General features: G+C 53.3%; 1 protein-coding gene across 1 annotated transcript; it reads left to right on the top strand.

Moving 5' to 3' along the window:
- Positions 1–358: 358 nt before the first annotated feature.
- HTRA1 (HtrA serine peptidase 1) lies at positions 359–24902 on the top strand. The gene is made up of 8 exons (XM_077779519.1): positions 359–482; positions 775–874; positions 1316–1520; positions 17530–17763; positions 19988–20102; positions 21187–21244; positions 22736–22831; positions 24189–24902. The coding sequence occupies exons 1-8, from the start codon at positions 359–361 to the stop codon at positions 24355–24357; spliced, it is 1101 nt and encodes a 366-aa protein (XP_077635645.1). The 3' UTR covers positions 24358–24902.

Raw genomic sequence — 24902 nt, 5'->3', positions numbered from 1 at the left:
GGATGTGGGATCGCTTTGTCCGAAAGCAGCTTTGAAATAGGGGCTCACTAATTACAGTGTGTATCTTTATATAGAGACTGTGGTCGTTTGATTTCTCTCTCTCTCCCTTTTCCCCCCATGGCCTCAAGGCACTTCTTGTGCCTTCTGGCCTGGGATGTCCCAGGGGGGTGGAAGAAACAAGGCGTAGGGGAAAATGGCTCTGGGGACAGACGGTGGCCTCTGTTCACCTTGTGGTATCAGTGGGCAAGACAGGATCTGTGCCTTTGCCTTAATGCCTTTCCATGATAGTCTTTTCAGACTGTAATGTCTAAGGTGCGCCTCCTCCAGGGCAGCCTCAGCCCTCCCCTCCGTGGCGGCGATGTGCTGGGAGGGGCTGCTTCTCGGTGCCGCTGTGGGAACTGGCAGGGATGTGGCGGAGGGTGGCTCTGGCACGGTGACCCTGGGCAGCACAGCCTTTGCAGGGGAGCCGCCAGGAGGTCCGGGTATCAGCTGGTGCCTCTGGCTCAGCATTTTTGCAGCGAAGCTGTTGGGAGGAAAGAAGCAGAACAAAGACATCCACTGTGATGGGTGTCGCTTCTTACCTAAGTGGACGTTTCCTCGGGAGCTGCGAGGATCTTTGCAAAGGAGCCTAGGTCTGGGGTCTTGCCCTCGCGTGTCCTGGTTTCCAAAGGCCCCGGGCATATATTTTGGCTCCTTCTCACCCATGGCCTTTCTCAGAACCCACAGCACAGAGCAACGGAGTCTTAAAGTGTCTTGTCTTTGCTTTGTTCTCAGGGCAGGAAGACCCCAACAGTTTACGCCATAAATACAACTTCATCGCTGACGTGGTGGAGAAGATCGCTCCCGCTGTGGTTCACATCGAGTTGTTTCGCAAGTAAAGAGGGCCTTCTTGTTTTCCCACGACCTCTGATGCTTCCCCGCAGCCGCACTGCCGTTAGCAAAGCGTCAGAGCTGCCTCTGAGGCGCTTGGGTTTGTCCAAGGGCCATCAAATATATTCCTACGGGAAGATAACATTTATTTGTCCCTTAGTGTGCTTTCCCTTTTGGCTCTTTAAATACACATTCTTGACCTTCTAGAGAAGTTAAGAACCTCTCGTGCTAAAGAGAGTCCCTAAGAATATTTTATAAGTGGAATTTTTTTGATGCTCACAACAATCGGTAGCCTTCCATTGTATTGAATGATACATAGACCCAGCATGTAAAGCAACGATTGCTAGGTGTGTGTTACTCTTGCAGAACCAATTAATCAATGTGTCCAAGAGTTGATCGTAAGGTGTGTCATGCTTCACTGGGCTCTCTCTCCTCGGGGTTCTAGGCTTCCTTTTTCTAAGAGGGAGGTGCCGGTGGCCAGTGGGTCTGGCTTTATCGTGTCTGAAGATGGACTGATTGTGACAAACGCCCACGTGGTGACCAACAAGCATCGGGTCAAGGTTGAGCTGAAAAATGGCGCCACCTACGAAGCCAAAATCAAGGATGTGGATGAAAAGGCAGACATTGCACTTATCAAAATTGACCACGAGGTAAGTGCGCGCCACACCTGCAGAACTCGATTTCCAGGTTGTGAGACTGGGAGCATTTAAGAGATACGGGGTGTATGGCCTGGGCTGGGTGGGAGAAGGGGGCTCATGGCAGCTTCTTTCATAAGCAGACTATCAGATCACAGGTTTTTTAAGAAAGTTTTATTTACATTTATTTATTTTTGAGAGATAGAGTGAGACAGAGAATGAGCAGGGAGGGGCAGAGAGAGAAGGAGACACAATCTGAAGTAGCCCCAGGCTCTGAACAAGTGTTCAGCACAGAGCCTGATGCGGGGCTCAAACCCGTGAACCCCCAAGCCCTGCATCACGACCTGAGCCAAAGTCGGACACTTAACCGACTGAGCCACCCGGGCGCCCCAAGATTGGAGTTTTAAAACTAGAGGCTTATATTTTTATAAAAGAAACCAACAATTAAAGACATTAGTAGGTAAGCACTGAACACTGAGTCTCCCTTCCCGGCTCTGAGGCAACTGCTGTTAACAGATTTGTGTTCATTTGTGCATTTCAGCAGGTTTCAGCATCCCAAATTGGACATTTGCAGCTTTCCTAGATGTGTTTTAACACAATGCTCCATTCTTAAGTTCTGGAAACCTTGAATTAAAGCACCGCTAATAGAGTTCTCCTTACAGGACTTCTCAGAGCTTTTGATGTACTCATATGCACACAAGTGTCCCACAAAAGGGTGTATACTCCAAATGATAATCATCCGAGCTTAGGACTTTTTTTTTTTTTTTTTTTTGCAAAACTGAGACATCGTGAGCTCAGTCTGGGAAATACCATGTTCGAAAGCGGTTTGCTCTCTATTTAAATATTCTCCTCGTCGTCATTTTTGCGCTGCTGATTTGTTCAGCAAAGCCTTCATACCTGAAATTAAATCCAGTTCTTACGAGGCTGTCACCAGTTCCCACTTGATGGCGTGTTGCTTGCGGAGGCTGGGTTTGCTCCGTGGCGTGTGTAGTGAGATTTGCATTTTCTGGTTGCTTCGTGCTCTTGTGAGCTTGCAGACTTCAGGTGGAAGGAAGACCCTGGGGAGGCCGGAGTCATGTTGTTGGCCTAGGAAAAGATCCTGGGCTGAGAGCTATGAGGGGTCTCTTTCCCACCTCTTCACGAACCTTTGCCTGGCTGGGGGCTTGAAGGCAGACCAGTGGAGTATCACACAGGCTGTTGTCTGTGCTGTTTATCTGGCCCTGTGCCTGGTGGCCTTTAGCAAAGTCTCGATTGCGTATTATTTCTATTAGGTAACTGTGGAATTTCTAGCAACAGCTCTCTTAGAAGATGTGTTTATTGGTCAGAATATAATCATAAAAACTTCTACTTGATGAGCTCCAGTGCTGATCCAGGCTCTGCCCTCATGTGTAACTTCCCCCTAATCAGCTGTATCATCCCCATTTCTCAGAGGAAAAAACAGGGGCTCAGAGAGCTTAAGTCACCTGCCCAAAGTCACACAGCTATGCTGCGGTGAAACTAACCTTCCAAACCATGACAGGCTGCTGACCTTCCACTGCTCAAGGCCGTGGCCTTCACTGGAGGGATGGAACCCAGCCTTTTGGGGTGATGGAATGGATGGCTGGACTTGAAATAGCCCACGGGACGGCTGGCGCTTCCCTATTTAGGAACGTGCTGCCAGAAAGGTGTCCAGGATGTGGAGTCTCACCGGAAGGAGGCTGGCCAGAATAGCACATCCTGTGGCCACACGCAAGACTTTTCGGCTCCCCTGGGCTCCTGGGAGGCAGCCAGCAGCCGGGGCTCTCTGCAGGCAGGGTGCCGACCCGGTGCCGCGTGAGCTGCCGCCGCGCTGAGTGATTTTGTGTTCGGAGTGCGTGGGCACATAATGTGCCTCTGGCCAGGGGGATGTTCTTTTCAGATTCTGAGCCAAGGTGGAGACTACTCTTGTGTCATCCCTGACATGTCCAGGCAGGACGTGAAACATCTCAACCCACCGGCTTTGCAGTATTTCTGACTCCGCCCTTGCCGCTCGCCTCCCCCCACCCCTGGGGGTCCAGCGCTTCACCCAACAGCACACAGTCTGCCGTGTGTTTCCAGCTCAAGAGAAAGGTGCTTAACATTTAAAAGCTGAACTAAATGTGGCTCTTGAGAAAGGAATCGGAAATGAATGGATATTAAATTGCAGACACCCACACAAGAGACTCGTCTCCACTTACTAAACTGCTTTTTTTATTTTTTGCTGATAGGAGTGGGAAGTGGGGAGCGTAAAGCCATCTCTTCCAGCTCTTTCCCTTTTGTTGCCTTAGTTTGATGATTGATTATTTAGGAGGGGGCGGAGACTGGCAGGGAAGGAGGCTCAGTTTGGAGGGAGCCTCTCCTCGGAGCAAATCCATATTCGCCCCACATTCGCCCCAGCCGCACACAGTGTAATAACTTGCAGGCTGTGGATGGGCTGTGAGCTTGCCCTGTGTCACCGTCAGGAATGGAAAAAGAGAAAGCGAGTGTGAAAACTCAGAGCAAAGCGAACAGAACCAGCAGAAATGGAGCCTGAGGATCGAGAATCATTCCAAATGGTGCCACGTGAGGCTGTGGCCCAGCTCCCCTCCCCACCCGCCGATGCTGTTTCCTAAGAGCCCAGTGAAATCCATGTGACTGCCTGCCATGTACAAGGGCTCAGTGGCTCACTTGGTGGCTCATAACCTGGGCCCATTTCTTCCTCACCCCCCCGCCCCCCCTCGTGATTTCTTTTGGAGGCTCTCTGTGACTTTAAACAGCTATGTTCGTACTGAGTGTGGTATTCTTAACACTTTTAAGGAATAGAAATGACCATGGACATCTGTTGTCANGCCAGCCCGCCGCCAGCCACTGTCTCCCGGGAACAGCAGCTAGCGTTGTCTTTGGGGTCTCCTTCTCCCCTCTTGGACCGTCTTGGTGAGACTGTCAGTCGCGGTGCCCCACCCTCCGGGGCCGGGGGTGGACGCATGACCGTTAGGTCAAGCAGGCCCTCCCCTCAGGGGTGCAACTGTGTGTTACCCTCCCAGAAACTGCAGGGGCCGCGCTGGCGGAGACCCCCAGGCACTGAGTTCCAGCCGTCTCTGAGCCCAGTCTGTCTACTTTTCCGTCCATTCCTGGAGTTCCCCTCCCATCTCCAGTGAACCCCCTTTGGCTTGAGGTTGCCAGCAACATGTCTGGGCTTGCGACCAAGGAACTCTGTTTTTGCTTCTCACGGCCGAGAAGACACATGTGCACTCACTTTCCCTGCTGAGTTTGGAGACTGGAGAGCTTTCAGAAGAGCTTGCCCGGTCTGTTCCCCTGCCCCCCGCCCCCCAAGCTGGGGGAGGTCGGTGCCCCCCCTGACCCCCTCAAGTCCATTCTGTGCTTCTGTCCTAGGATTTGCACCTCCTCTTTCCTGGGGCCAGCAGCAGCCCGGGGAGGGAGCGCCAGCTGCAGGAAGTTGGGACAGCACGCATGCAAACATTTTAATAGAAAGCAGCTTTGAGGGCAGACGAGTTCAGCTTCAGATACAAACTGTTTCCAAATGTGTTTAACATGACACTGGCCGTGTTTNGACGCAGAGGTAAAAAGAGAGTGGTTTGGTTTCTCTCCGCCAGACTCCAGAGCAGAAATACTGGGGGTGTATTGAGGGGAAATCTCCTTTTGTTACAGCAGTTTTCCAGCTGTGTGGACGAGGAAGCACATGCCTCCCTTGCTCCATCCAGCTTTCGGACCACTGCTGTCTCCCCTTGACGCATTTCCCTGGGCTCTTAGGAAGAGAGCATAGCTCCTTTGTGGGCCTCGGGGCCCTGGCCTGATGGGGCGCCCTCCCCTCCCAACCTCATCTCCTCCCTCCGCCCTCCGGCCACCCGCTCTGCTTAGCCTCCCTCACAGCAGGGCTGCTCCTCCGGGGGGCCTTGGCCGTGCCTCCCTCCCCACCCCCACCCCTGGGTGTCTCCCTGCACCTCCCCCCAGAGCTGGCCTTCCCATCTCTTCGGGGCTCCCGCCAGATTCTGCCCCAGACAGCCCTTCCCCAGCCCACGACCTGAGGGGGCAGTCCACATCCCAGCCCCCCGCCTGTCACTCTGAGGACAGTCGCATGTCCCTTGTTCATTCCCCCCTGCTCACGTCCTTAGCACAATGTACACTTGCCTCATTTGTTGGTGTAAGTGTTTCCTGCGCGGCTGGAAGGTGAGGGACACGCCCGTCACACTCACACATCAGGTCGTGAGTGCTGGGCAGCCGTGTCTGGGCACGGATCTAAGTGCCCTCTGCTCCGAGGAATTGCCAGAGCGGGGAGGCACCGGGCTCACACGGTGGCCTGTGTCCCACTGTCACGTGAGGGCGTGATGGCGCCCGCCCACCGCGCCCTCCCCAGCCAGTGCTCGTCAGATCCCGAGGCCTGTCTGGTTTGGACGGACACCTGGCCTTGCCCGGCCTCCAGTAGCCCTGTGATCTTTGCTAACTCAAAGCCCTGCTGAGGCCGTTAGGTTTCCTGTGGGCGCCTTCCCCTGACGCCAGCAACCGGGGAGGCATGTGTGAGCGGCCAGGTTGAGGCTTGTGAGGTGTTTTTCTTCCCTCACCCCCAGGCCTGCGTCCGTCCACATTCGGGCCACATTCGGGCCAGTTGCCGCCTACGGGCCAGACTCATTTGAAGTGGCCAAAGAGGAAGACTTCTGGGCGAGGGGCCTGCTTTGTTTTCAGAGGTCCTTTTACTGCTGAGCCGGCCACTGGGGCAGGAAGAGCTGCCGGCTCTGATGTGTGAAGCTCGGGACAGGGGTCACTCTGGGTCGAGGGCCCTGGGCCTTCCATATACGGGTTCCAGTGGCCGCTCAGCAGGCCCTGTCTTCTCCAGGCCCGTGTCTGAAGGTTTGGCCCGGCGCACGGTGGCGAGTCTGCTGTGAGGAGGGCCCGAGGAGGCCCCGGGACGGTGACGAGGGCCCCGGGGGGTGCGGCGCTAGGCATGACTCATGCCCGCCCGTCTGCCAGCTCTCCTTAGGCAACCTGACCGTCAGAAGGCGCTGACTAAGCCGCGTGAGCCGTCCAAGAGTGAATCAGATAACGCAGAGGCTGCGCTGGAATGGCGTCCCATCTTCTGGAGTCTGTCACTCCTCGTCGTAAAGCAAGCGGGAGCCCGGGCTGAGAGCACGACCACAGTTACCCTCTCAGTTTGCGTCTGTGTTTTTCCTTCCTGGATTCTTTTCCCCACGCCCTCCGTGCCGGCTGCTCCGTGGTCTCGCTCGCTCGCTCTCCCAGAACGCCGAGGCTGCCGTTGCATTTGTAGAGATGCCACGGACCCTGTTGGTGTTACAAGGCTTCTATTACCGTATTGATTTTTACCATTTTTAGGGGGTGGGGATCAATAATTCATGAAATATTATGTGGAAACTAATTTGACAATAAACTATTAAAAAAAAAAATAATAATAATTCATGAGGTAATGGAAACCCAGGCAGCAGAGACGAAGCCGGCCTTCGTGCCTCTGAGCAGCCGTGGGCCAGACGTGGCCCCTCACGTTACGATTGCAGCCCCTCCTGGAATGTGGAAATGTTTCAGTTCCCCAAACTATCAAAACCGGAGCCCCAGTGTGTTCTCTGGCCCCGGTTCAAGAACTTAGCTGATTGTTAAGGAAATTCTTTGGCTATTTTTTCTCTTAATATGGTAATGCCTTTTTTCACTTCGGCGCTCCCTCTTCAGGGAATTGGATTAAGACTCTGATTTATGGTTCTGACACAGCCGTTCCCAGGTTTTCAGCCTGGATTTGTAGGTGCCCCATCTGGAGGGTGTCCCGTCCCCTTCACTGCGTGGGGGACACACACTGCTTCCATTTGACAGTTTAGTGAGTGTGTCACGGCGCGTTAGAGTCCAGGGCTGGCCAAGTGCCGCCTGCAGGCCCCATGCAGCCTATACCCGTTTTCGTAAATAAAGTTTTATTGCCACGCCAGCCATGCCCATTCCTTTGTTTAGAGTCTGTGGCGGCTTTTGCCCCGGGCCAGCAGAGTTGTAGTTAGGATGGAGGCCACATGGTGAATTCTTTTTGGCCTTTCACAGAGGAAGCTTGCCAACCCCGGTGTGAGGTGATTAACACCTTGTCCTGGGGAGCTGAGTGTGCTGGGGGCCAAGTGTACTCCTGAGACCCAAGCGAGAAGCGAGTGAGGCTCTAGGGGACCAAAGGCGAGAGGACAGAGAGGCTGATTTCACCTGCTCTTTCTCCTGGGGCGTGTGTGTGCATGTGTGCGTGCGTGGTGAATTGTGTGTGGTGTGTGCACGTGTGTGTGGTGCGTGTGTGTGCATGTGTGCATGCGTGGTGAATTGTGTGTGGTGTGTGCACGTGTGTGTGGTGCGTGTGTGTGCATGTGTGGTGACTTGTGTGTGCACGTGTGTGTGTATCTGTGGTGAATTGTGTGTGGTGTGTGCATGTGTGTGTGGTGCGTGTGTGCATGTGTGGTGAATTGTGTGTTCACGTGTGTGTGTGGTGAATCGTGTGGTGTGTGCACATGTGTGTGGTGAATTGTGTGGTGTGCGCCCGTGTGTGGTGTGTGTGCGCATGTGTGGCGAATTGTGTGTGGTGTGCGTGCGCGTGTGGTGTGTGTGCGCATGTGTGGCAAATTGTGTGTGGTGTGTGTGTGCATGTGTGGCGAATTGTGTGTGGTGTGTGCACGCGTGTGTGGCGTGTGTGTGCATGTGTGGCAAATTGTGTGTGGTGTGTGCACGTGTGTGTGGTATGTGCGCACGTGTGGTGAATTGTGTGGTGTGTGCGCGCGTGTGTGGTGTGTGTGTCATGTGTGGTGAATTGTGTGGTGTGTGTGTGGTGTGTGCACGTGTGTGTGGTGTGTGCGCATGTGTGGTGAATTGTGTGGTGTGTGTGTGGTGTGTGTGTCATGTGTGGTGAATTGTGTGGTGTGTGTGCATGTGTGGTGAATGTGTGGTGTGTGCATGTGTGTGTGGAGTGTGTGTGCATGCGCACGTGTGTGGTGTGTGCGTGTATGTGGTATGTGCATCCATATGTGCATGCGTGTGCGAAGTGAATGTGGTGTTTGTGCGTGCGTGTGGTGTGTAGGCGTGTGTGTACTTGTGTTTGGGGTGTGTGCACGTGCACGTCCATATGTATGTGTGGTGTGTGTGTGCACATGTGAATTGTGTGTGGTGTGTGAGTGTGTGCACTTCATGTGCATGTGTGGTGTGTGCGTGTGTGTGGTATGTGTGTGCGTGTGCACGTGCATGCGTGTGTGTGTGCATGTGGTGTGTGGGAGTGTGAATTGTGCTTTATTCGCTGCTGCTCCTGCTGCTCGGTTTTGCTGGATTCGGCAGGGAGAGGTCTTATTTTTGCCCATTTCTCTGTATTCTCAGCACAGGGTTTCCATGAATCCAAGATGTTTTGAAAATTATTATCCAATTTGAAATCCTAAAGGTCTTTAGAGCCTGCTTTGATCATTTTCCTCAGTTACTCTTTATTCACTCGTGGATTCTGTAAGTCTTTACTGAGCGTCTGTCTTGGCCAAATGGTGTGTCAGGCGCTGAGGGTATATCAGCATGTGGCCAGGAGCCGTGAGGTGACAGTCCAGGGTGGGAAACGGGAGAAGTGGAGGAAAAGACCGTGACAGGTACAGAAAAGGAGCGAACAGAAGAGGTAGAAGGCACTGGGGGCTGGGGAGACTCTACTTGGTGCGGGCAAGGAAGCTTACATTTGGAGGTGTCAGGAGGGCAGGTAGAGCCACCCCAGGGGAGGATTGGGCACCAAGCCTGCCACGGACCTTGGGCCAAGTGCAAACTTACTTCTCAGTGAGTTTATTCGGGCCCGTCAGATCACCAGCCGACGTTTCTCGTTAGCTGCTTTTTCTGCATGTTGTCTACATTTCTTATTGGCCTTGTTCTTGGGAATTCCTGGTCATACTCTGGAAAGCTCCACTTTCTTATGTAGTCAATCTCCTGAGAGTCTGAAAGTGCTAAGACTGCATAACGACTTGGTTGCCTCATTTCACGGCAGTGTAGATGCAGTTTCCCCAAACCGCTTTCGCACCACCATCGTGACCACCTTCTAGGGCAAGGGAGAAATAAGACATTCTGATGAATTTGGACCGATTATTTTAATACATGTGCTAATTAACAAGTCGCTTTTGCTAATGAAAGCACCAGAATCTGGTAATGAGAGTATGTGACTCATGGTATTTCCCTCTTTGCTTTGGTTACCAGGCAGCTCATTGAAACCATTGGCTTTGTGGTTAGACTATTCTTTGTGATTCTTTTTTATGTTAATTAGCTTAGTGTAATATGCCCTGTGTCACCGTCTCAGATTATTTTTATGCAGAGGCTGTTACTATTTAAAAATTTTTCTAAACATAAATTTGAAAGGAAAGGTATTTCCTTGGGCTTCTCTGCATACAGGACAGCACAAGGTCTAAGTGGTCATGGGGAGTGAGGAGCCAGTTCAGGTGAATAGACTTGGGTGGCTGCGGCGTGCTGAGCACTGAATCCACCAGAGATGGACCCCTGCCCTTCCCTTGGGGAAGGATCTTTAATGATCTGGTTTGTTCATTCTTTCATTTTTCACTTTCCTATTCGCTGACTTATAAAATAAATCCTTAGCGGCCAATCCCTATCGTGAGTGAAGCTGGAGTCAGTGTCTGATGAAAGTGATGGGGTCCAGAGGCTGGTGTGCGGCGAAGACCAGAGTTAGGCTTGATGGAGACAATGTTTTGCCTCCTCTGGATGCCGTGAAATGAGTACAGTCACTGCCCGTTGGGCTCCCATATAGAACTGTTGACATTTTGTGGCTTAGACAACAGGAGTAAGCGAATTTTTAAGATGCCAGTGTTTCTTGATACAGCCTGATGGAGACTAAATATTCTGGCGGGGTTCACAGACAGGGATGACGAAGGTCGTTGGCTGACTCTTTCTCTTTCTGCTTGGGCTTGACCATGCTCTGTTCCTTTCTCTTTCTCCCTCCGCCTCCCCTGCTTCTCCCGTCTCCCGAACCCTCCCCTACTCCCATCCATGGAACAGTCTTAGATGCTGACAGCACCCCCGCCCCCCGCCCCAATGCCTCTGCGGCCTCGTTTGCTTTTCCACGGTAAGCAGGCAAGCTTTGCGGTTCTGCTTCTTCCTGGGTATGGGGGACGTGCTATTTTCTCCATTGCATATTTTTTTTAAAAGAAAATGAAAGGTTAGCATAACTGTTTCCAGAAAGCGCACTGAATCACTCCGTTGAGTCCCAGCCAGCTGCTGCAACATTAGCCTTTGAAGCACCCTGCGGCCGATACACACAGGACCAGGCTGGGAGCTCCAGCCCCTCGACAACGAGCGTGCCGGACAGCGGGCAGAGGCAGCGGCTCCCGCCCACTCAGCCACGAAAATATTTTTGTAGCAGGAGCGCTTTATACTTTCCAAGGAAGAGAAAGAAGTAGTTCACTTGCCTCATTAGGTTAAGAACATTTTTTTCTCTTCAGTTTTATTGGCCTTCTCTGTAAGGAGTGCAGGGGCATGAGCATCTGCTCGTAGGCAGAACCCGGTGTGGCCAGAAGCTGAAAGATCGACAGGCCATTACCTTTAGATCCTCTCTACACAACTCTGGGCTGAGCCAGCGTCTGGAGAATTCCAGGAGTCCCCTCTCCTCTTGCGGCAGGCGCTCGCAAGGACCATCTATCTGCCCCCATCGGGGAGTTGTATGAAAAGAGATTTATTTATTAAGGACTGCGGTGCCTGTTTTGATCTCACCGATTTAACGGTTGTCTGCTAATAGGCTTTTTGGACATCAGCCAGGTCTTTTGGAAAGAACCCTAATTGTCAGAGCTGGAATGACCTTGGCCATCACTAGCCTCCAACAGCCTTATTTTAGAAGTGGTCAAATCCCGGGCTCAGAGAAGTCAATCAAGTGGCTCAAGGTCACGGAGTGAGTTCATACGGGACCAGGTCCAAAGCTGGCTGTCCCGCTGCCTGGGACATCGTGCTTCTGGGATCAGCGGCTGAGGTGGCATGTATGCACGTGTGTGTGTGTGCGTGTGCGTGTGGTGTGATTTTGTCTGAGCCTTCTCTTGTGCATCACCCTTGGCTGCTGCTGGAGGATAGGCCCAAAGCAGGCCATCACCCAGGACGTTACTCAGCACAGACTCAGACTTCCTTCCTCGGGGCTTCCGGTGTGTGATTCATGTTCAGCGGGAGTCCAGGCCCCATAGAGAGTCATCGAAGCAGGTGGTGCCCACAGGCTTGCCTCCAGGCCCTGGCCCGGGCTTGGCTGAGGATAGTTCAGCCTCCCAGCACCAGAGAAACAGCATGGCCAGGCCCTCCCCCAAGGACTCTTGAACTCAGCCTCCTCTGGCTGGTTTCTGTGCTGATTGCCCTTGGATTCCTCACGCGCCCTGCTGTGTACCATCTCTGCTGCCGTCACTCGCCCCTGTGGAAAGGGCCTGCACCATGAGCGTCTGGGCAGTGGGCAGGGGAGGCCGGAGGGAAGAACACCTGGGTTGGAGGCAGAGGGAGGATTCTGGTCCTGGGACCGCCTGCTCCTAGCCGTGGGAACGTCGTCACATGGGCACGATGGTCTGTCCCACTGAGCGTCTGGTTGTAAACTTTTTTAAATGTTTGTTTATTTTTGAGAGAGAGACACAGAGACCGAGCACGAGCAGGGGAGGGGCAGAGAGAGACGGAGACACAGGATCCAAAGCAGGCTCCAAACTCTGAGTTGTCAGCACAGAGCCCAATGTGGGGCTCAAACCCATGAACCGTGAGATCATGGTCTGAGCCAAAGTTGGATGCTCAACTCACTGAGCCGCCCAGGTGGCCCAGAGCGTCTGGTTGTAAAAGCCAAGCAAACGACAGAGCACAAGGCACGTAGGACATGCATACAAGGCCGGGGCGGGTGGGGGGTGGTTGGTTCGGCCAGGCTCTGTTTGGACCACTTGTGTCTTGCACTAACACAGACTTTTCACGATCATTACATGTTTTTGAAGCAGGTTTCTCCTTTCACCCCCCGTCCACACCCCCCAGCCACCAAAAAACTGCATGAAAGAGCCTATACTTACTAGTGCCCTTCCCAAACATTGTTAGGTATTAGGATTGCTGTCTAAATTTTGTTTAATATTTATTTACTTTTGAGAGAGAATGTGAGTGGGGGAGAAGTAGAGAAGGAGACACAGAATCCGAAATAAGCTCCAGGCTCTGAGCTGGCAGCACAGAGCCCGATGCAGGGCTTGAACTCACGGACTGCGTGATCATGACCTGAGACCAAGTTGGACCCTTCACTGACTGAGCCACCCAGGAGCACCTAGGATCGTTGCTCTAAAATGAACCCATTCCCCCTAAGCCTTGCTGAACGTTAATGGCTCCCACCCCACCTCCTTCCTTGTTCCTGATGCTACAGCCCTGGTCCGTCCAACCATGATCCACCCCGATCCTAATGCGGACAAATTCTGGGGAGGCTAAGGCAGTCATGGGGGTCATGTTCCCCTTGTCAAAGAGTGGTTGAGGGTAATCTTATGGCTGATTGCTCACCGATAACCCAGGAAGAGGAATGTGCTGGGCCTCTGGATTCTTTGTTCTTCTGGAGAGGCACACAGGGGAGAAAAGATTCTTTATATCCACGGGGCATGGTCCTGCCTTTACATAACACTTGGAAAGGAGTGGCTTAAGTTGATCAGACAGAAGGAAAGATGTCCATGAGTCTTTGAGGTGATCAGCCCTGGCACCACCTTGCCCTTGAACAGCTGGACGTTTACTCAATTTTGGGTAGGGTTTTCTGATACTTGCAGCTGAAAATAACCGTAATTGATACACCCAAATCATTTTTAGTGTTGTTCTATATTTAGCCTTTGTGGAACATTCTAGACTGAACTGACCTTGGCAGTGGAGATTTGGACTATGTCTCTTTTTACGCCCATGTGACTCTCCAACCCATCAGACCGTAAGCTTGGGGGCGGGGCATGGATGGATTTCATTGATCTTCTGTGTTCTCTGTGCCCGGCGCTTAGGTGACGCTCAGGGAAGGCTCGTTTAGAAAGTTCTCTTTCATGTTGGCGGTGTTTCACAGGAGCAGTGCTGCCGGCCCGCTGGCTGTTTGTTTGTTGTAATTAACTGAATGGGAGAGCCTTCTTTAATCATGCTCTGCACTCACCTCCTCCACGTTCCAGCATTAAATCTACCACACAGTCAGTATCCTGCCTACGGCTAGTGTTTAGTAATTTAACACAGACCCGGGAAGTCCAAAGTCCACACCCAGGACTTCTGACACCCTCACTTGGGCTGTTTCTCCATCTGCCTGGGTGGCACTGGGCTGAAAACTCAGGTGTTAGGGGGATTCGTGTGTTCTTAAGGTCATTCTCAGTGGTGGTGGTGTGAGGATGCTGTTTAGCGGTGGTGGGTCACATCCAGATAGCTCCCCCACCCGCCTCGATGAGGATGAGCATGACCTTGAGAACTGGGAGCCTGCCGGACACACTGCGGAATATCCCTCATCCTCGAAAGTCTTGGGCCAAACGTGAGACCCAGGCTTTCCAAGTACAGCCTGAGGGCTCCTTCTCGGCTCTGATACGGAGCCTTGGAGTTTTGCTGTGGCCACTTATGAGCTCCCCCCCCCCACCCCCCCCGCTGCTGCAGTGTGCACACCTGACTTAGGTTTTCATCTACCTGGTGGCTGGAGAATCTGACGTGGGCATGGATGCTGCTGGCCCCCTTGCTTGCTGCCAGGCGGAGGAGAGATGCCTGTGTTTTACATCGTAGGCTGCTGCATGCCTGGGATGGTGAGATGGGGGAAGGGGCTGTCAGGAGAGGGGCCTGCTTCTCTGACCGAGCCTGTGAAGCTGGGGTCGCTCCCAAAGGAAACTCAGGCGGAGTGTCTGCTCAGGAGCCTTGAGGCGGCTTTGATGTGGGTGTGCCGGGAGCCAGCCTTCCGACGGCACCACGGAGCGAAACCAGGAGTGAGCGGGCCAGCATTTCCCATCTGCAGGTCAAGCCTGAGGTGTGGCTTGGCGCTTCCACAGTATCTGTGTTTCATCTCCCCGAGGCCCCCTGTGGACCGTGTGTCTAGACAGCCATGGGATAAAATGCTCAATTACCGAGTAGGAATTTGGCCAGCAGAGGTATAGCTGTGCTGAGCCGACAGACCTGAGGTGAGGGCTGATCAGATGAGCCCACTTGGATCTGAAAGAGCTAGAGAGCTGGATGCCGGTGGGGTCAGCAGCCCCTGGGAGGAGCAGGGGCCAGATGGCCCTGAGAGGGCATTTGACTTCATGGAGAGCTGTAAGCCTGGCCTGACCCACGTTCCCGCCCTAGGTCACCTGTTTGCAAAGATCTCTGCCTCCAGTTAGGTTTCAGGGTAACACATACTGGGAGCACAGGTCTGAGAATTGGGAAGCCTGTTCTCTTCTTTAGCCGGGCTGCACGTTCGCTGTGAGGAGTCACTCCATCTCTGAGCCTCAGTTTCCACATCTGTAAAATGGGGGGGGGGGGACGCAGGCCCTAACTCTCATGGTGGCCACAAAAGTGCTTCGTCAGCCGGGAGGTAGAAGGTTCACTCCTTCCATGTCAGTCGAGGCTTCATGTTAAAACCCCCCACCCCCCTGGGATATGTCCACTTGCTTATTGTTGTCTACGCTTGTCCTTCATGATCCAGGCGATGCTGGAGTGAGTAAAAGCTTACACGAGGGGAGGGTTGGCGTTGCCCATTGGTACCATTGGTGCAGGTTTGGCCACTTGGGATCCAGAGTTCCTTCCCCCTGTTGTGTTCAAGGGAGGATTGGTTTCTGGGGAGACGCGGGCTAGCATCACTGATGTCTTCTTGTCCAAGCCCATGTGGCCCCTCGAGTGTGATGACTTCCCTGTGCTGGAGGCCCCTGCAGCCTGGCCCTCCCCAGTGAGCGCGGCTGAGCAGGCCCCAGGTCCCCGCTCTTCTCCTCCCCTCATGGGGGGTGTCTCTCCTCTGTCCCCAGAGCTCCGCTGCCCCCAAAGTGTTTGTCTCCCTGCCTCGCCCTCTGCCCTGAGCTCAGACTTGGAAAAGAGGAGCCCAAGCGGTGTCTTCAGAGCCCCTCTGCCTTCTGAACCCCGAGACCTGGGAGCCCGGGTCCAGGTGGAATGCGGGGATCAAGGGTGTGCCAAGGCTAAGATCCCACGGCGAGCCCTGCCCCGCGGAACTTCCTGACGCGGTTCCCAGTTTGTGTCTGAGCTGGTGTGGGCTGGGCCCACCTCTCTGTTTGAACTTGATCTCTTGCCTTGGAGCAGCAGCCAGACATGCCCCGGCCCCAGGAGCCTTCGCCGCCGTGCCCCCTTGCCTGGCCCTGAAGGAGCCGTAGTGTCCCCAGCGGGCCTCCCCCAGAGTGGCCGAGTGCACATCACCGGCCCTGCTCGCCCACCCGCCGTGACTGCTGGATGAAGTCATTCCTGGCAGGGGCGGCTGGCGCGGGCCCAGGGTAAACAGGCGTGGGGAGCTCGCTGGTGTGCCGCCGGGTGCCGAGGAGCTAGGGGTGCGGGGCCGCAGGCCTGCCCCTTCCAGAGCACCGTGCGCTCTGGCCTCGGGTGACCCCACGGTCACTGTGTCCTGCTCACAGGGTGCCTAACACAAGCCGGGCGGCCTTCATAGTGCTGTTCGGGTCTTGTCGCCTAATCTTCACAACTGACCCATGAGAGAGATGTGCCGTGTTATTCCCGTTTTCCAGATGACAACACTTAGGACCCAAGTGGTTATAAACTCCGGCAGGATCTAATCCGGCACCCTGGCCGGGGTTCTGGGCTCCCAACAGGCCTCTACCCGGCTTCTCACCATCTGTGCCCTGAGGGGCATGTCTCCTCTTGCTATTTCTCAGAGTCAGTTTGAGGTCTTAGATCCCTTCCCCAATATTCCTTCTCCCTCCATGAACTTTCTGACCCCGCCTCTTCCTCATTTGGGGGGCAGGGGGTCTTTACGGCATAGTGTCATGTAAGAGGATGAGAGAATCTGGGTTGGGGGGCACAGTCCGAGGTGTGGATCTCTGCTCTGTCTCGAGTCACCCTCAACGTCTGCATCTTTTAATTGGCCCCATTGGAGCCTCAACTTCTTCATCTGTTGAATGGGTCCATTGATTACCTTGCCTCACCCGCTCGTGTCTGCCTTATCTCTGTCAGAGCAGATGCTAAAGTAGCCCTGGTTTCCCCCCACCCCATCATCTCAGGGGACCCCCTCGCCTCTTTCTTTGTTGAGGCAGACAAACGTGAGGATGCTGGAAGTGCGCGAGGCCTGGGCGGGGCCTCGGCTTCCTGGGCCTGGTCCACGTTGTCTGGGCAGCTGCTGCTCTTGACTCAGGGAACAAAGGCAAGAGGAAGGTTTGCTTGGCGCAGGAAGGAAGGGAGGGGGAGAGCCTCGGGCCTTCCCGAAGGAAGCCCAGCTCTCTGCAGCCCTGGCTGCTCCGGCTGGCTCTAGTTTGTCCGGGCTTAGTTGGAAGAGTTATTCGGAGCTTCTGACTCCGCCGGGCCCTCACAGGGCACTGGGGGTCAGGTTTGTGGGTGGGTCAGTTCACCGGGGCCGTGCGGAGCAGAGGTGGTTGATGTGGGGGGGAGCCTGCTTCTGAGGTGTTGGGGCTGGTGGAGGGGTGGGGAAGGCTGGGTGCCTTGCCGCCCCATCCCGCTGCCCGCGCCTCACCAGAATTGCCCTGCACTTAGCACAGAAATGCACCCAGCTGAACCCGGGCGGCTCCAGGCCTCAGTGCCCAGGACTCGGATAGCAGTGCCTGTGATGAGTGGGGGTGCATCCGCCAGGGGGCGTGTGGGCTCAGGATCCTTTCTTGGGCACGTCTTACCCCGAGTCCAGACTTTGTCTCCTGTCCCCTGGTCTCGGGGTCTCACCGCAGGTCTGTGCTGATATGGCGCGACCCCGCAGTGGCCTCTCATGACCTTCCGTGTTCATCTTGGCCAGCGGCTCCGGCGCTCGCTTGCCCCGCACTGGCTTGCAACATGCTGATGCTGGTGGGCGGGGGGGACGGGGCCCCGGGCCTGCTCTCACTCCCGCGCGAGGCCCGTCACCGCTCGGCGCTCCCCTGTGCGTCGTCTGTTCTGTTACCCAAACGCAGCAGCGCCAACCTTGTGGTTCCAGGGCAAGCTTCCTGTCCTGCTGCTGGGCCGCTCCTCGGAGCTGCGGCCGGGGGAGTTCGTGGTCGCCATCGGGAGCCCGTTCTCCCTTCAAAACACCGTCACCACTGGGATCGTCAGCACCACCCAGCGTGGCGGCAAAGAGCTGGGGCTCCGGAACTCGGACATGGACTACATCCAGACAGACGCCATCATCAACGTGAGCCCTGTGGGGTCGGGCGGGCGTTTGGAAACCTGGGCTTAGGAACCGGGGCTGGAGCCAGGATCCTCAAGGTGGCGGCCAAGGCGTTGCCTTTGAACCCCTAGAGCAGGTGAGGCCGAGGGCTGGTCCTCAGCCTCCACGATCTCCAGGGACTTCTGGGAAGGGGACTTCAGATACGCCAAGGTCTGCAGCCCAAGGGAGCTCCCCACCCCACTGGAGGGGCTGTGGCTCCACTGCCTCCAGGCCTGTTGGTGGAGCCGAGTTTGAGGCTCTGCAGAAGGGCGTTCACCTGGTGCAGGTGCTGTAGCCCCTGAGGTCATCGCCTTGCCTTGGGGTGCAGTCTGAGCGTCAGGCCCAGACTATTCGATGTCTAAGGAGGCCAGGCCTTCTCATCAACGGAATCTTTTATAAACCACATTTTTTCCCCTTTGGCTGTCTCCTTACAGGATTGGCATTTCTAAAAAGCAATGTGTTTCCCCCTGCATCTGTCTAATAAATAAGAAGCAGTGTGTTTTGTGCATTTACTGCCCTAATAGGTTTTACTCCCCAACTTTTCTTGGGATCCGCATGAACTAATGGAAAAAGAACAAACCATGTGGATTTCCAGCCCCAGCAGCGAAGCAGGGACCGCATAGGTGGGGGCCGTGCAGATTTGAAACATTGGGGCTGGCAGGCAGCCAGCCTGTTCCAGCAGAAGGAAGTTGTGTTGGGTGTTTGAGGGAAGTTATAGTTGGCCTCTGGGCTTTGGAGCCAAAAGAAAAAAAAATTTCCTATTTATGGCACATCTAAAACTTTCTGAAATTGTTTAAGGTCCCTTTTCCCAGCGACCTATTAGGATGACAGGAAAAAATGCAAGAAGAGAGCCTGTTAGGCAAGGAGATCCACAGAGCCGTGAAAAGACATAAACTGATAACCTTTTAATTTTTGTTTGATTTCANAATGAATGTGGTAAGGCCTTTCTTTTTTTTTTTTTTTTTAAAATCTATGTACATTTTTGGGGGTTTTTCTTTTGTTGTTGTTTTTTGCTTTCTTTTCAGACAGGAACTTGCCACAGCGCATAATCTGATTTGTTTAAAGTGACATCTGTGAATCTGTACTGTGTCCTTACAAACTACCCTTCTTATCTTTTCTGGAAAGAGTAAGGCACGCGGCAGTCGGGGCTGAAGTGATGCCCGCAGACACGCTTGGGTTTCAGAGCTACAAGTAAACGCAGTGGAACTCAGGTCCAACTCAGGAGCAGCCAGAGGGGGAGGCCTTTATTCTGAAGGTGTTAGCGGTTCTGGCCTGTCCCAGAAAGGCACGGCCTTCAGATGAGGTCTCCAGGCCGCCACACAAGCTGGCTTGGCTCAATCACGGTCTTTGTCTTGGCCAGGAGCCCTCCCTTAAGACCTGGCTGAAATGAGGGGTTGCCCCCGCTCACAGAGATGTCACTTAAGTCTGCAGTTAAATACGGAAGCATGAAAAGGGAGGCCTTAGGATCTGCCAGAGTGAGGCCCACGCAGATCAGGGGTCACCCAGCCCTATCCTCCTGTCCCTCGATGGGAAGTTGAGGCCGTTTTTAGCGAGGCCCTGGGTGGCAGCACCTCCTGGAAGGTTCTCGGTGTCGGGGACCGAATTCTCAGTGTAGCAGGAAGTATACGAGAAGGGAATTTGTAGTCGCTTGGCAGTTGCCCCTTCTCAGCCTGAGCTGAACGAACCATTCAACAGAGGCGTGCAGAAGAACAGTGAGGGGGGCTTCTTATTCCACGAGTAGTGTTTGCCAAACTAGGAATCTGTCTTGAATTGGAGCACACCCTGTAGACTGTCTTCCTCCGAGATTTGAAGCCGGTCTGTGACAAGGAGGGGAAGCGAGGCGGGGCCTTACCCTGCAGCCCCCATAACATCCTGGCTGCTGAGATAGCAGAGATAGCACTGCATTTTCCTGGTAACCCCTAGGCGCTAAGGTTGTCCCCCTGGCTATCAGTAGCAGAATCTTAAGATCATGAGAAATGGAAGAAGCCCAAGGCTGTGAACAGCCCCCTAAAGGACTCTGAGGTTTCGGAGATATTCCCTGTGAAAGGAGCAAAGGAGCACCTTGAAAAGAGCCTCTTGAGGCTGTTTTTTGCGGCATGGTGGTCCCAGAGGGCGGATCCTGGGGTATGTTGGATCCCCCATTGCTNCTCAAAGACTTCCTTCATTACAGATGATCTGTTCGCTTTGGGTGTGGGCCTTCTGGTAAACCTCCGTGGACTCAGCAGGCTGTTTCCATCTTGCCTTTCAGGATGGCGAAGTCATTGGGATTAACACTCTGAAGGTGACAGCTGGAATCTCCTTTGCAATCCCATCGGATAAGATTAAAAAGTTCCTAACCGAGTCCCACGACCGACAGGCCAAAGGTAAAGCACGGCCCCGCACAGCCGCAGGTGGTTCAGGTGGGGCCGGTCACACGCCTGCACGTCAGCCAGGCCTTTCGTTCGGATCAAGAAGGAAAATGGGATGCATGTTGTTAGGCTCCTGGAATTGGGTTACAGATGTGTGACCCTTTTTGGCCATGAATGTTTCGTGTGGTTCAGTCTCATACGTACCAGGCAGGATCCTAGGTGATTTCCATACATCATTTTATTTCATTAAGTTCCTTTGCCCTCTCAGAAGGGTAGTATGAGTCCCATTTTGCTGATGAGAAAAACTGAGAGTCAGGGAGACCGTTCATTCCACAAATGTTTGTTGACCCAGCTGCTTGGGCTGAGGCTGGGGGTTCCATGGCTCCACAGGGTCCCCGGCATGTGTGATGTTTATACGCTGCCTTGGGGAGAAGGGAGGGTGACAGAAGACAAACAGGCAAGATTTCAGATACCGATGATGCATCCCTGAAAATGAAGCAGGGTGGTGAGCTGGGGGAGTGCCGGGCGAGGGGCATTCCACGCCAAGGAACAGTGGATTCAAGGGCTCCATTGTGGGCACAGCACACACGGTGAGTGGGTCACGTGGCTGGAGTGCAGTGAAGGTCAGGTCGCACAGGTGGACGTGGAAAGCGGTTAGCCAGGGGCACGGTGACTTGACCTCTGTGCCCTGGTGGCCGTGGGGAAGGCCTTGGGTTGTACTGAGAACAGGGAAGGTGGACGACTTTGGAAAGTCATTGCCGTGGCTGCGTGGAGACTCTGCTGGAGAGGCTGGGTGGAAGTTGTAGGCCTACGTGAGACACATCGGGGTGGGATGCAGGGCTCAGATTCTGGATTTATCAGATACGGGGGTGAGTCAAAGAGGAATCAAGTATCACTTCAGTTTTTGGCCATTAACAGAAGTGACAGGACTTTCCCCAGGTGCCATGGCAGGTAAGGGTCTGGAAAGGATTTGACCCACATCACCAGTGTACGCCCTGGGGGCCCTGACTTTACACTGGAGGGATCGAGCCTCACAGCTCCTGGTGCCCCAGTGTAGCTGCCAACTGGGCTGACCTGTTGTCTTTTTGTTGTCACACAGGCAAAGCCATTACCAAGAAGAAGTATATTGGCATCCGAATGATGTCGCTCACATCCAGGTGGGTAAGCGGGACATCTCGGTCTGTACCTTAAACTTAAACCTGAACTTTGGAAGGCTCACACTGGCACCCTGAAAAGAGAAACCTCCCGCTGCCTTCAGCATCTCAGTTTCTGGTTATAATTGAGAAACATCAGGAAAGAGCAGAGGAGCCATCATTCCCCTGGGCCTCTGGTTTTATGCTTCATTTTTTTTGTGTGTGTGTTTGGAGGGAACAGGTCCTTCCTTCTAGAAGATTCTACCCTCCTCTTTAAAGGCAGGCCTGAACAGTGGGGCGTGTTGGTTGCTCTCTCTCGTGCTTTCCTTTTACCACTTGTTCCGTTGAAATCCACATTCCAGGAGTGCCCCAGCACCTCCCTCAGCCCAGAGCACCCTGCCTTTCGGGAGCACGGCTGCGTGTGGGCTGTGGCTGCCGGAATGCTGGGTCAGGTTTGTTTGTCGGTGGTGGAAGTCATGGCTTGTGGCTGCCAGGCTTGCAACATACTGGTGTTTTACCCTGAATGGAAAAGTCTGGTATCATCATATGAGTCCTGGTAACTAAGGGCACGGTGGCAACTCTCGTAGGTAAACTTGTAGGTATAGTCAGCAAAGAGCAGAACGTACGAATGTAGACATTAACATATTAGTTATCATCATTAATTTACTCTTAGTTCATTGTGACTATATTACTACAGTTTAGATGCATAGTACGAATGGTGGTGTCATCTTTAGCATTCCAGAATGAGGACTCAAATATGAATCAGTTACCTGTCTTGGAACTGTGGGCGACAGAGGCATGGGGAAGGAGCATACACCCTGGCTTCTGGCTTCCTGAGTTCTTTCTCAGCTCTGCGACTTCCTGGCTAATGACCCTGGAAATGACTTGACCTCTGTGCCTCAGTTTCCTCCTCTCCAGGAGAAGGATAACAGTGCAGGCATTTTGGTGTGTGGTGAGGACTGGGCAACCGAATGTGTGTCCAGGCTTGGATCCACAGGGGGTGGCAGGGGTCACTAACCACAGTGACGCCAGCCACTGTATTTATCCCACGTTTGCTCTGCACCAGGCACTGGGCCAGGTGCTGCGTCCGGACCATCTCACCTAATCCTCGAAACGACCCCTATGTCATAGAGTATTCTCATTATTCCTGTTTTGTAGGCGAGGAAGCTAAGGCACAGAGAGGTTAAGCAGCTTCCCAGGGTCACACAGAAAGTGGCAGAGCTGGGGCTCCTAACCCAGGCAACAGATATACCGTATTCACTCCTTAAGTTATAATAGCTACTATTAAATCATTAGTAAAATTAATAATAATAATAATGATAAAGCACTGCCCTTCCCGTTAGCCAGTACATCTTTGACTTTAGTAGACAGATACGTGAAGCAGAAGCCAAGCTCCTCGAGGTATTTTATTTCAGACTCAGGGATCAGGAGGAGAGTCTGGGTGAGAGCAGAGTCTCAGCCAGCAGGGGGCCCCTTGTGACTTGGTGTTCACACGGGTGTTTTCCTTCCGAGCAGCAAAGCCAAAGAGCTGAAAGACCGTCACCGGGACTTCCCAGATGTGCTTTCAGGAGCATATATCATCGAAGTCCTTCCTGATACCCCAGCAGAAGCGTGAGTTAGAATTATTTTCTCTTTGCCTGATATCCTGGGGCTTCCTGGGGGCGGTCGGGGGAGGCTGTGTTCTCATACCAGCTCAGGTGGTCGTGAGGATCCTTGATAAAAGGGTTGGACATCCTTGGTCAATCCCACCAGCCAGGCCTTCGGACCTGGTTCAGCTCAGGACTCATCAGCAAAAGGATGCTTCCCATCTTCAAAAGTCCTCGCTTCCTGAGAGGTCCTTCAGGTGCAAAGAGCAGTGTCCGACTCTTCATGCGTCTCTGGGTTAGGCCTGGCTGGGGAGGGAGAGTTTAAGGAGCAGTGTCCCTGAGATCTTGGGCAGTGGTCCCATCCTAAGCCTCCGGAAGGACATCTGTCCTGTAGAAGCCTTCTCTAATTCTGTCTGTTACTGATCAGGCCATACCTGTCCACACCTCCAGAAGAATAACACCTCAAAGTAACATGAAAAGAAGTAACTCAACCGGCAGTCAGCACTTCTTACCTCTATTGACGTAATATGCAGACAGAAGAACTAGATCAGAGGCCTGCCTGCAAGCCGTTCCCTGGGCCTCAGATCTGGCCTGCTGTCTGCTCCACTTTAATATGACCCACGGGCAAAGTGTAGATTTTGCCTTTTTAAGTGGCTAAAAAAATAGTTTAAAGAAGAATATTTTCTTATGATACATAAATATTATACGCAGTGGACATTTCAGTGTCCCTAAGTGAAGTCTACTGGAGCACAGCCATGCCCGGTAGTCATACGCTGCCTACAGCGGCGTTAGGGCTACAGCACTAGCGTTGAGTTGTGATGGGTGCCATATGGCCTGCAAAGCCCAGAATATTCCCCACCCAGCCCTGTACAGAGACAGTCTGCTGATGCTGTGCTAGACCATTAAAGGAGCTTACGTAATCGCTTATTTGACACCGTCATACCCAAGAGCTAAAGTTACAGCAGCAATAACACAAAAGAAGGCCTCATAACAGAGCCATTCCACCTGTTCCTTCGGGGACTGCCCTCTGAGTTGTGATGCCCATTACAGGCAAGCTGGCCACGGTCATGATACATGGTAGATGGTCTATGGCATATCCTTGCCCCCTTTGGGGTCAGTCTGTCGTCCGATCATACAAGCACCAGGAAGCATTTCTGCAATGGACAGGACTGATGACTTGGCCTAAAACTCTCAAAAGGAAATAATGCAGTCCGTTGGTAGTTTAAGGCACTCTCGCGTAAGTTCGCCGCTACCCCACGCGCCGTGCTCAGGGCTTCTAGGTTCTAAGCTGAGGCTCTGTCAATGGTCACTTGAGTCCCTTTCATGGCAGTTAGACCTGGAGGAACGGACGTGTTACAACTGTGTTTCCCCTTGTGTTACAGGGGCGGGCTCAAGGAAAATGACGTCATAATCAGCATTAATGGACAGTCGGTGGTCTCCGCCAATGACGTCAGTGACGTTATTAAGAAGGAAAGCACCCTGAACATGGTTGTCCGCAGGGGCAATGAAGACATTATGATTACGGTGATTCCTGAAGAAATCGACCCATAGGTAGAGGCATGAGCTGGATTTCATGTTTCCCCTCAAAGACTCTCCAGTGGACGATGCGTGATCACTCTGGGCTGGTGGCACGGGACACTCAAGACTTTGGACCACCACGTTCCTTGTTCAGCAGAAGCACCCCGGCCAACAGAATCCTCCTTGATAGTTTTCAGACGAAACAAATGTAATGTCATAGATCCGTAGGCAGAAGCTCGCCCTTCTGTACTCCTATGTATACAGTGCGCTTTTCCTTGCCGGCTTGGACTGTTCCTGCTTAGACAGTCAACATCTGTCTCTTCCTTTAACTGAGTCATCGTCTTAGTCGAACTAAGGCCGTTGATACAATGCATAGATGGAGGAAGGCCCCACGGGAGCCCAAATGGTACTGGGCACGTTTACGCTTTCCTCCCAGTCAGCACCCAGAGGAGATTGACGCCGGAGACCACAGGCCGGTGAGCATTGGCTTCCCAAACGGCCAGAGTTGCCTCTTAGGAACCTCTTCAGAACTGGGGGCACAATGAGTTTGAGCTATTAAAGTACTTCTTCATACTCTG

The sequence above is a fragment of the Crocuta crocuta genome, unplaced genomic scaffold (assembly GCF_008692635.1).
Source record: "Crocuta crocuta isolate KB4526 unplaced genomic scaffold, BGI_CrCroc_1.0 scaffold138, whole genome shotgun sequence".
NCBI classification, from domain to species: domain Eukaryota; kingdom Metazoa; phylum Chordata; class Mammalia; order Carnivora; family Hyaenidae; genus Crocuta; species Crocuta crocuta.
This window is presented reverse-complemented; position numbering and strand designations above follow the sequence as displayed.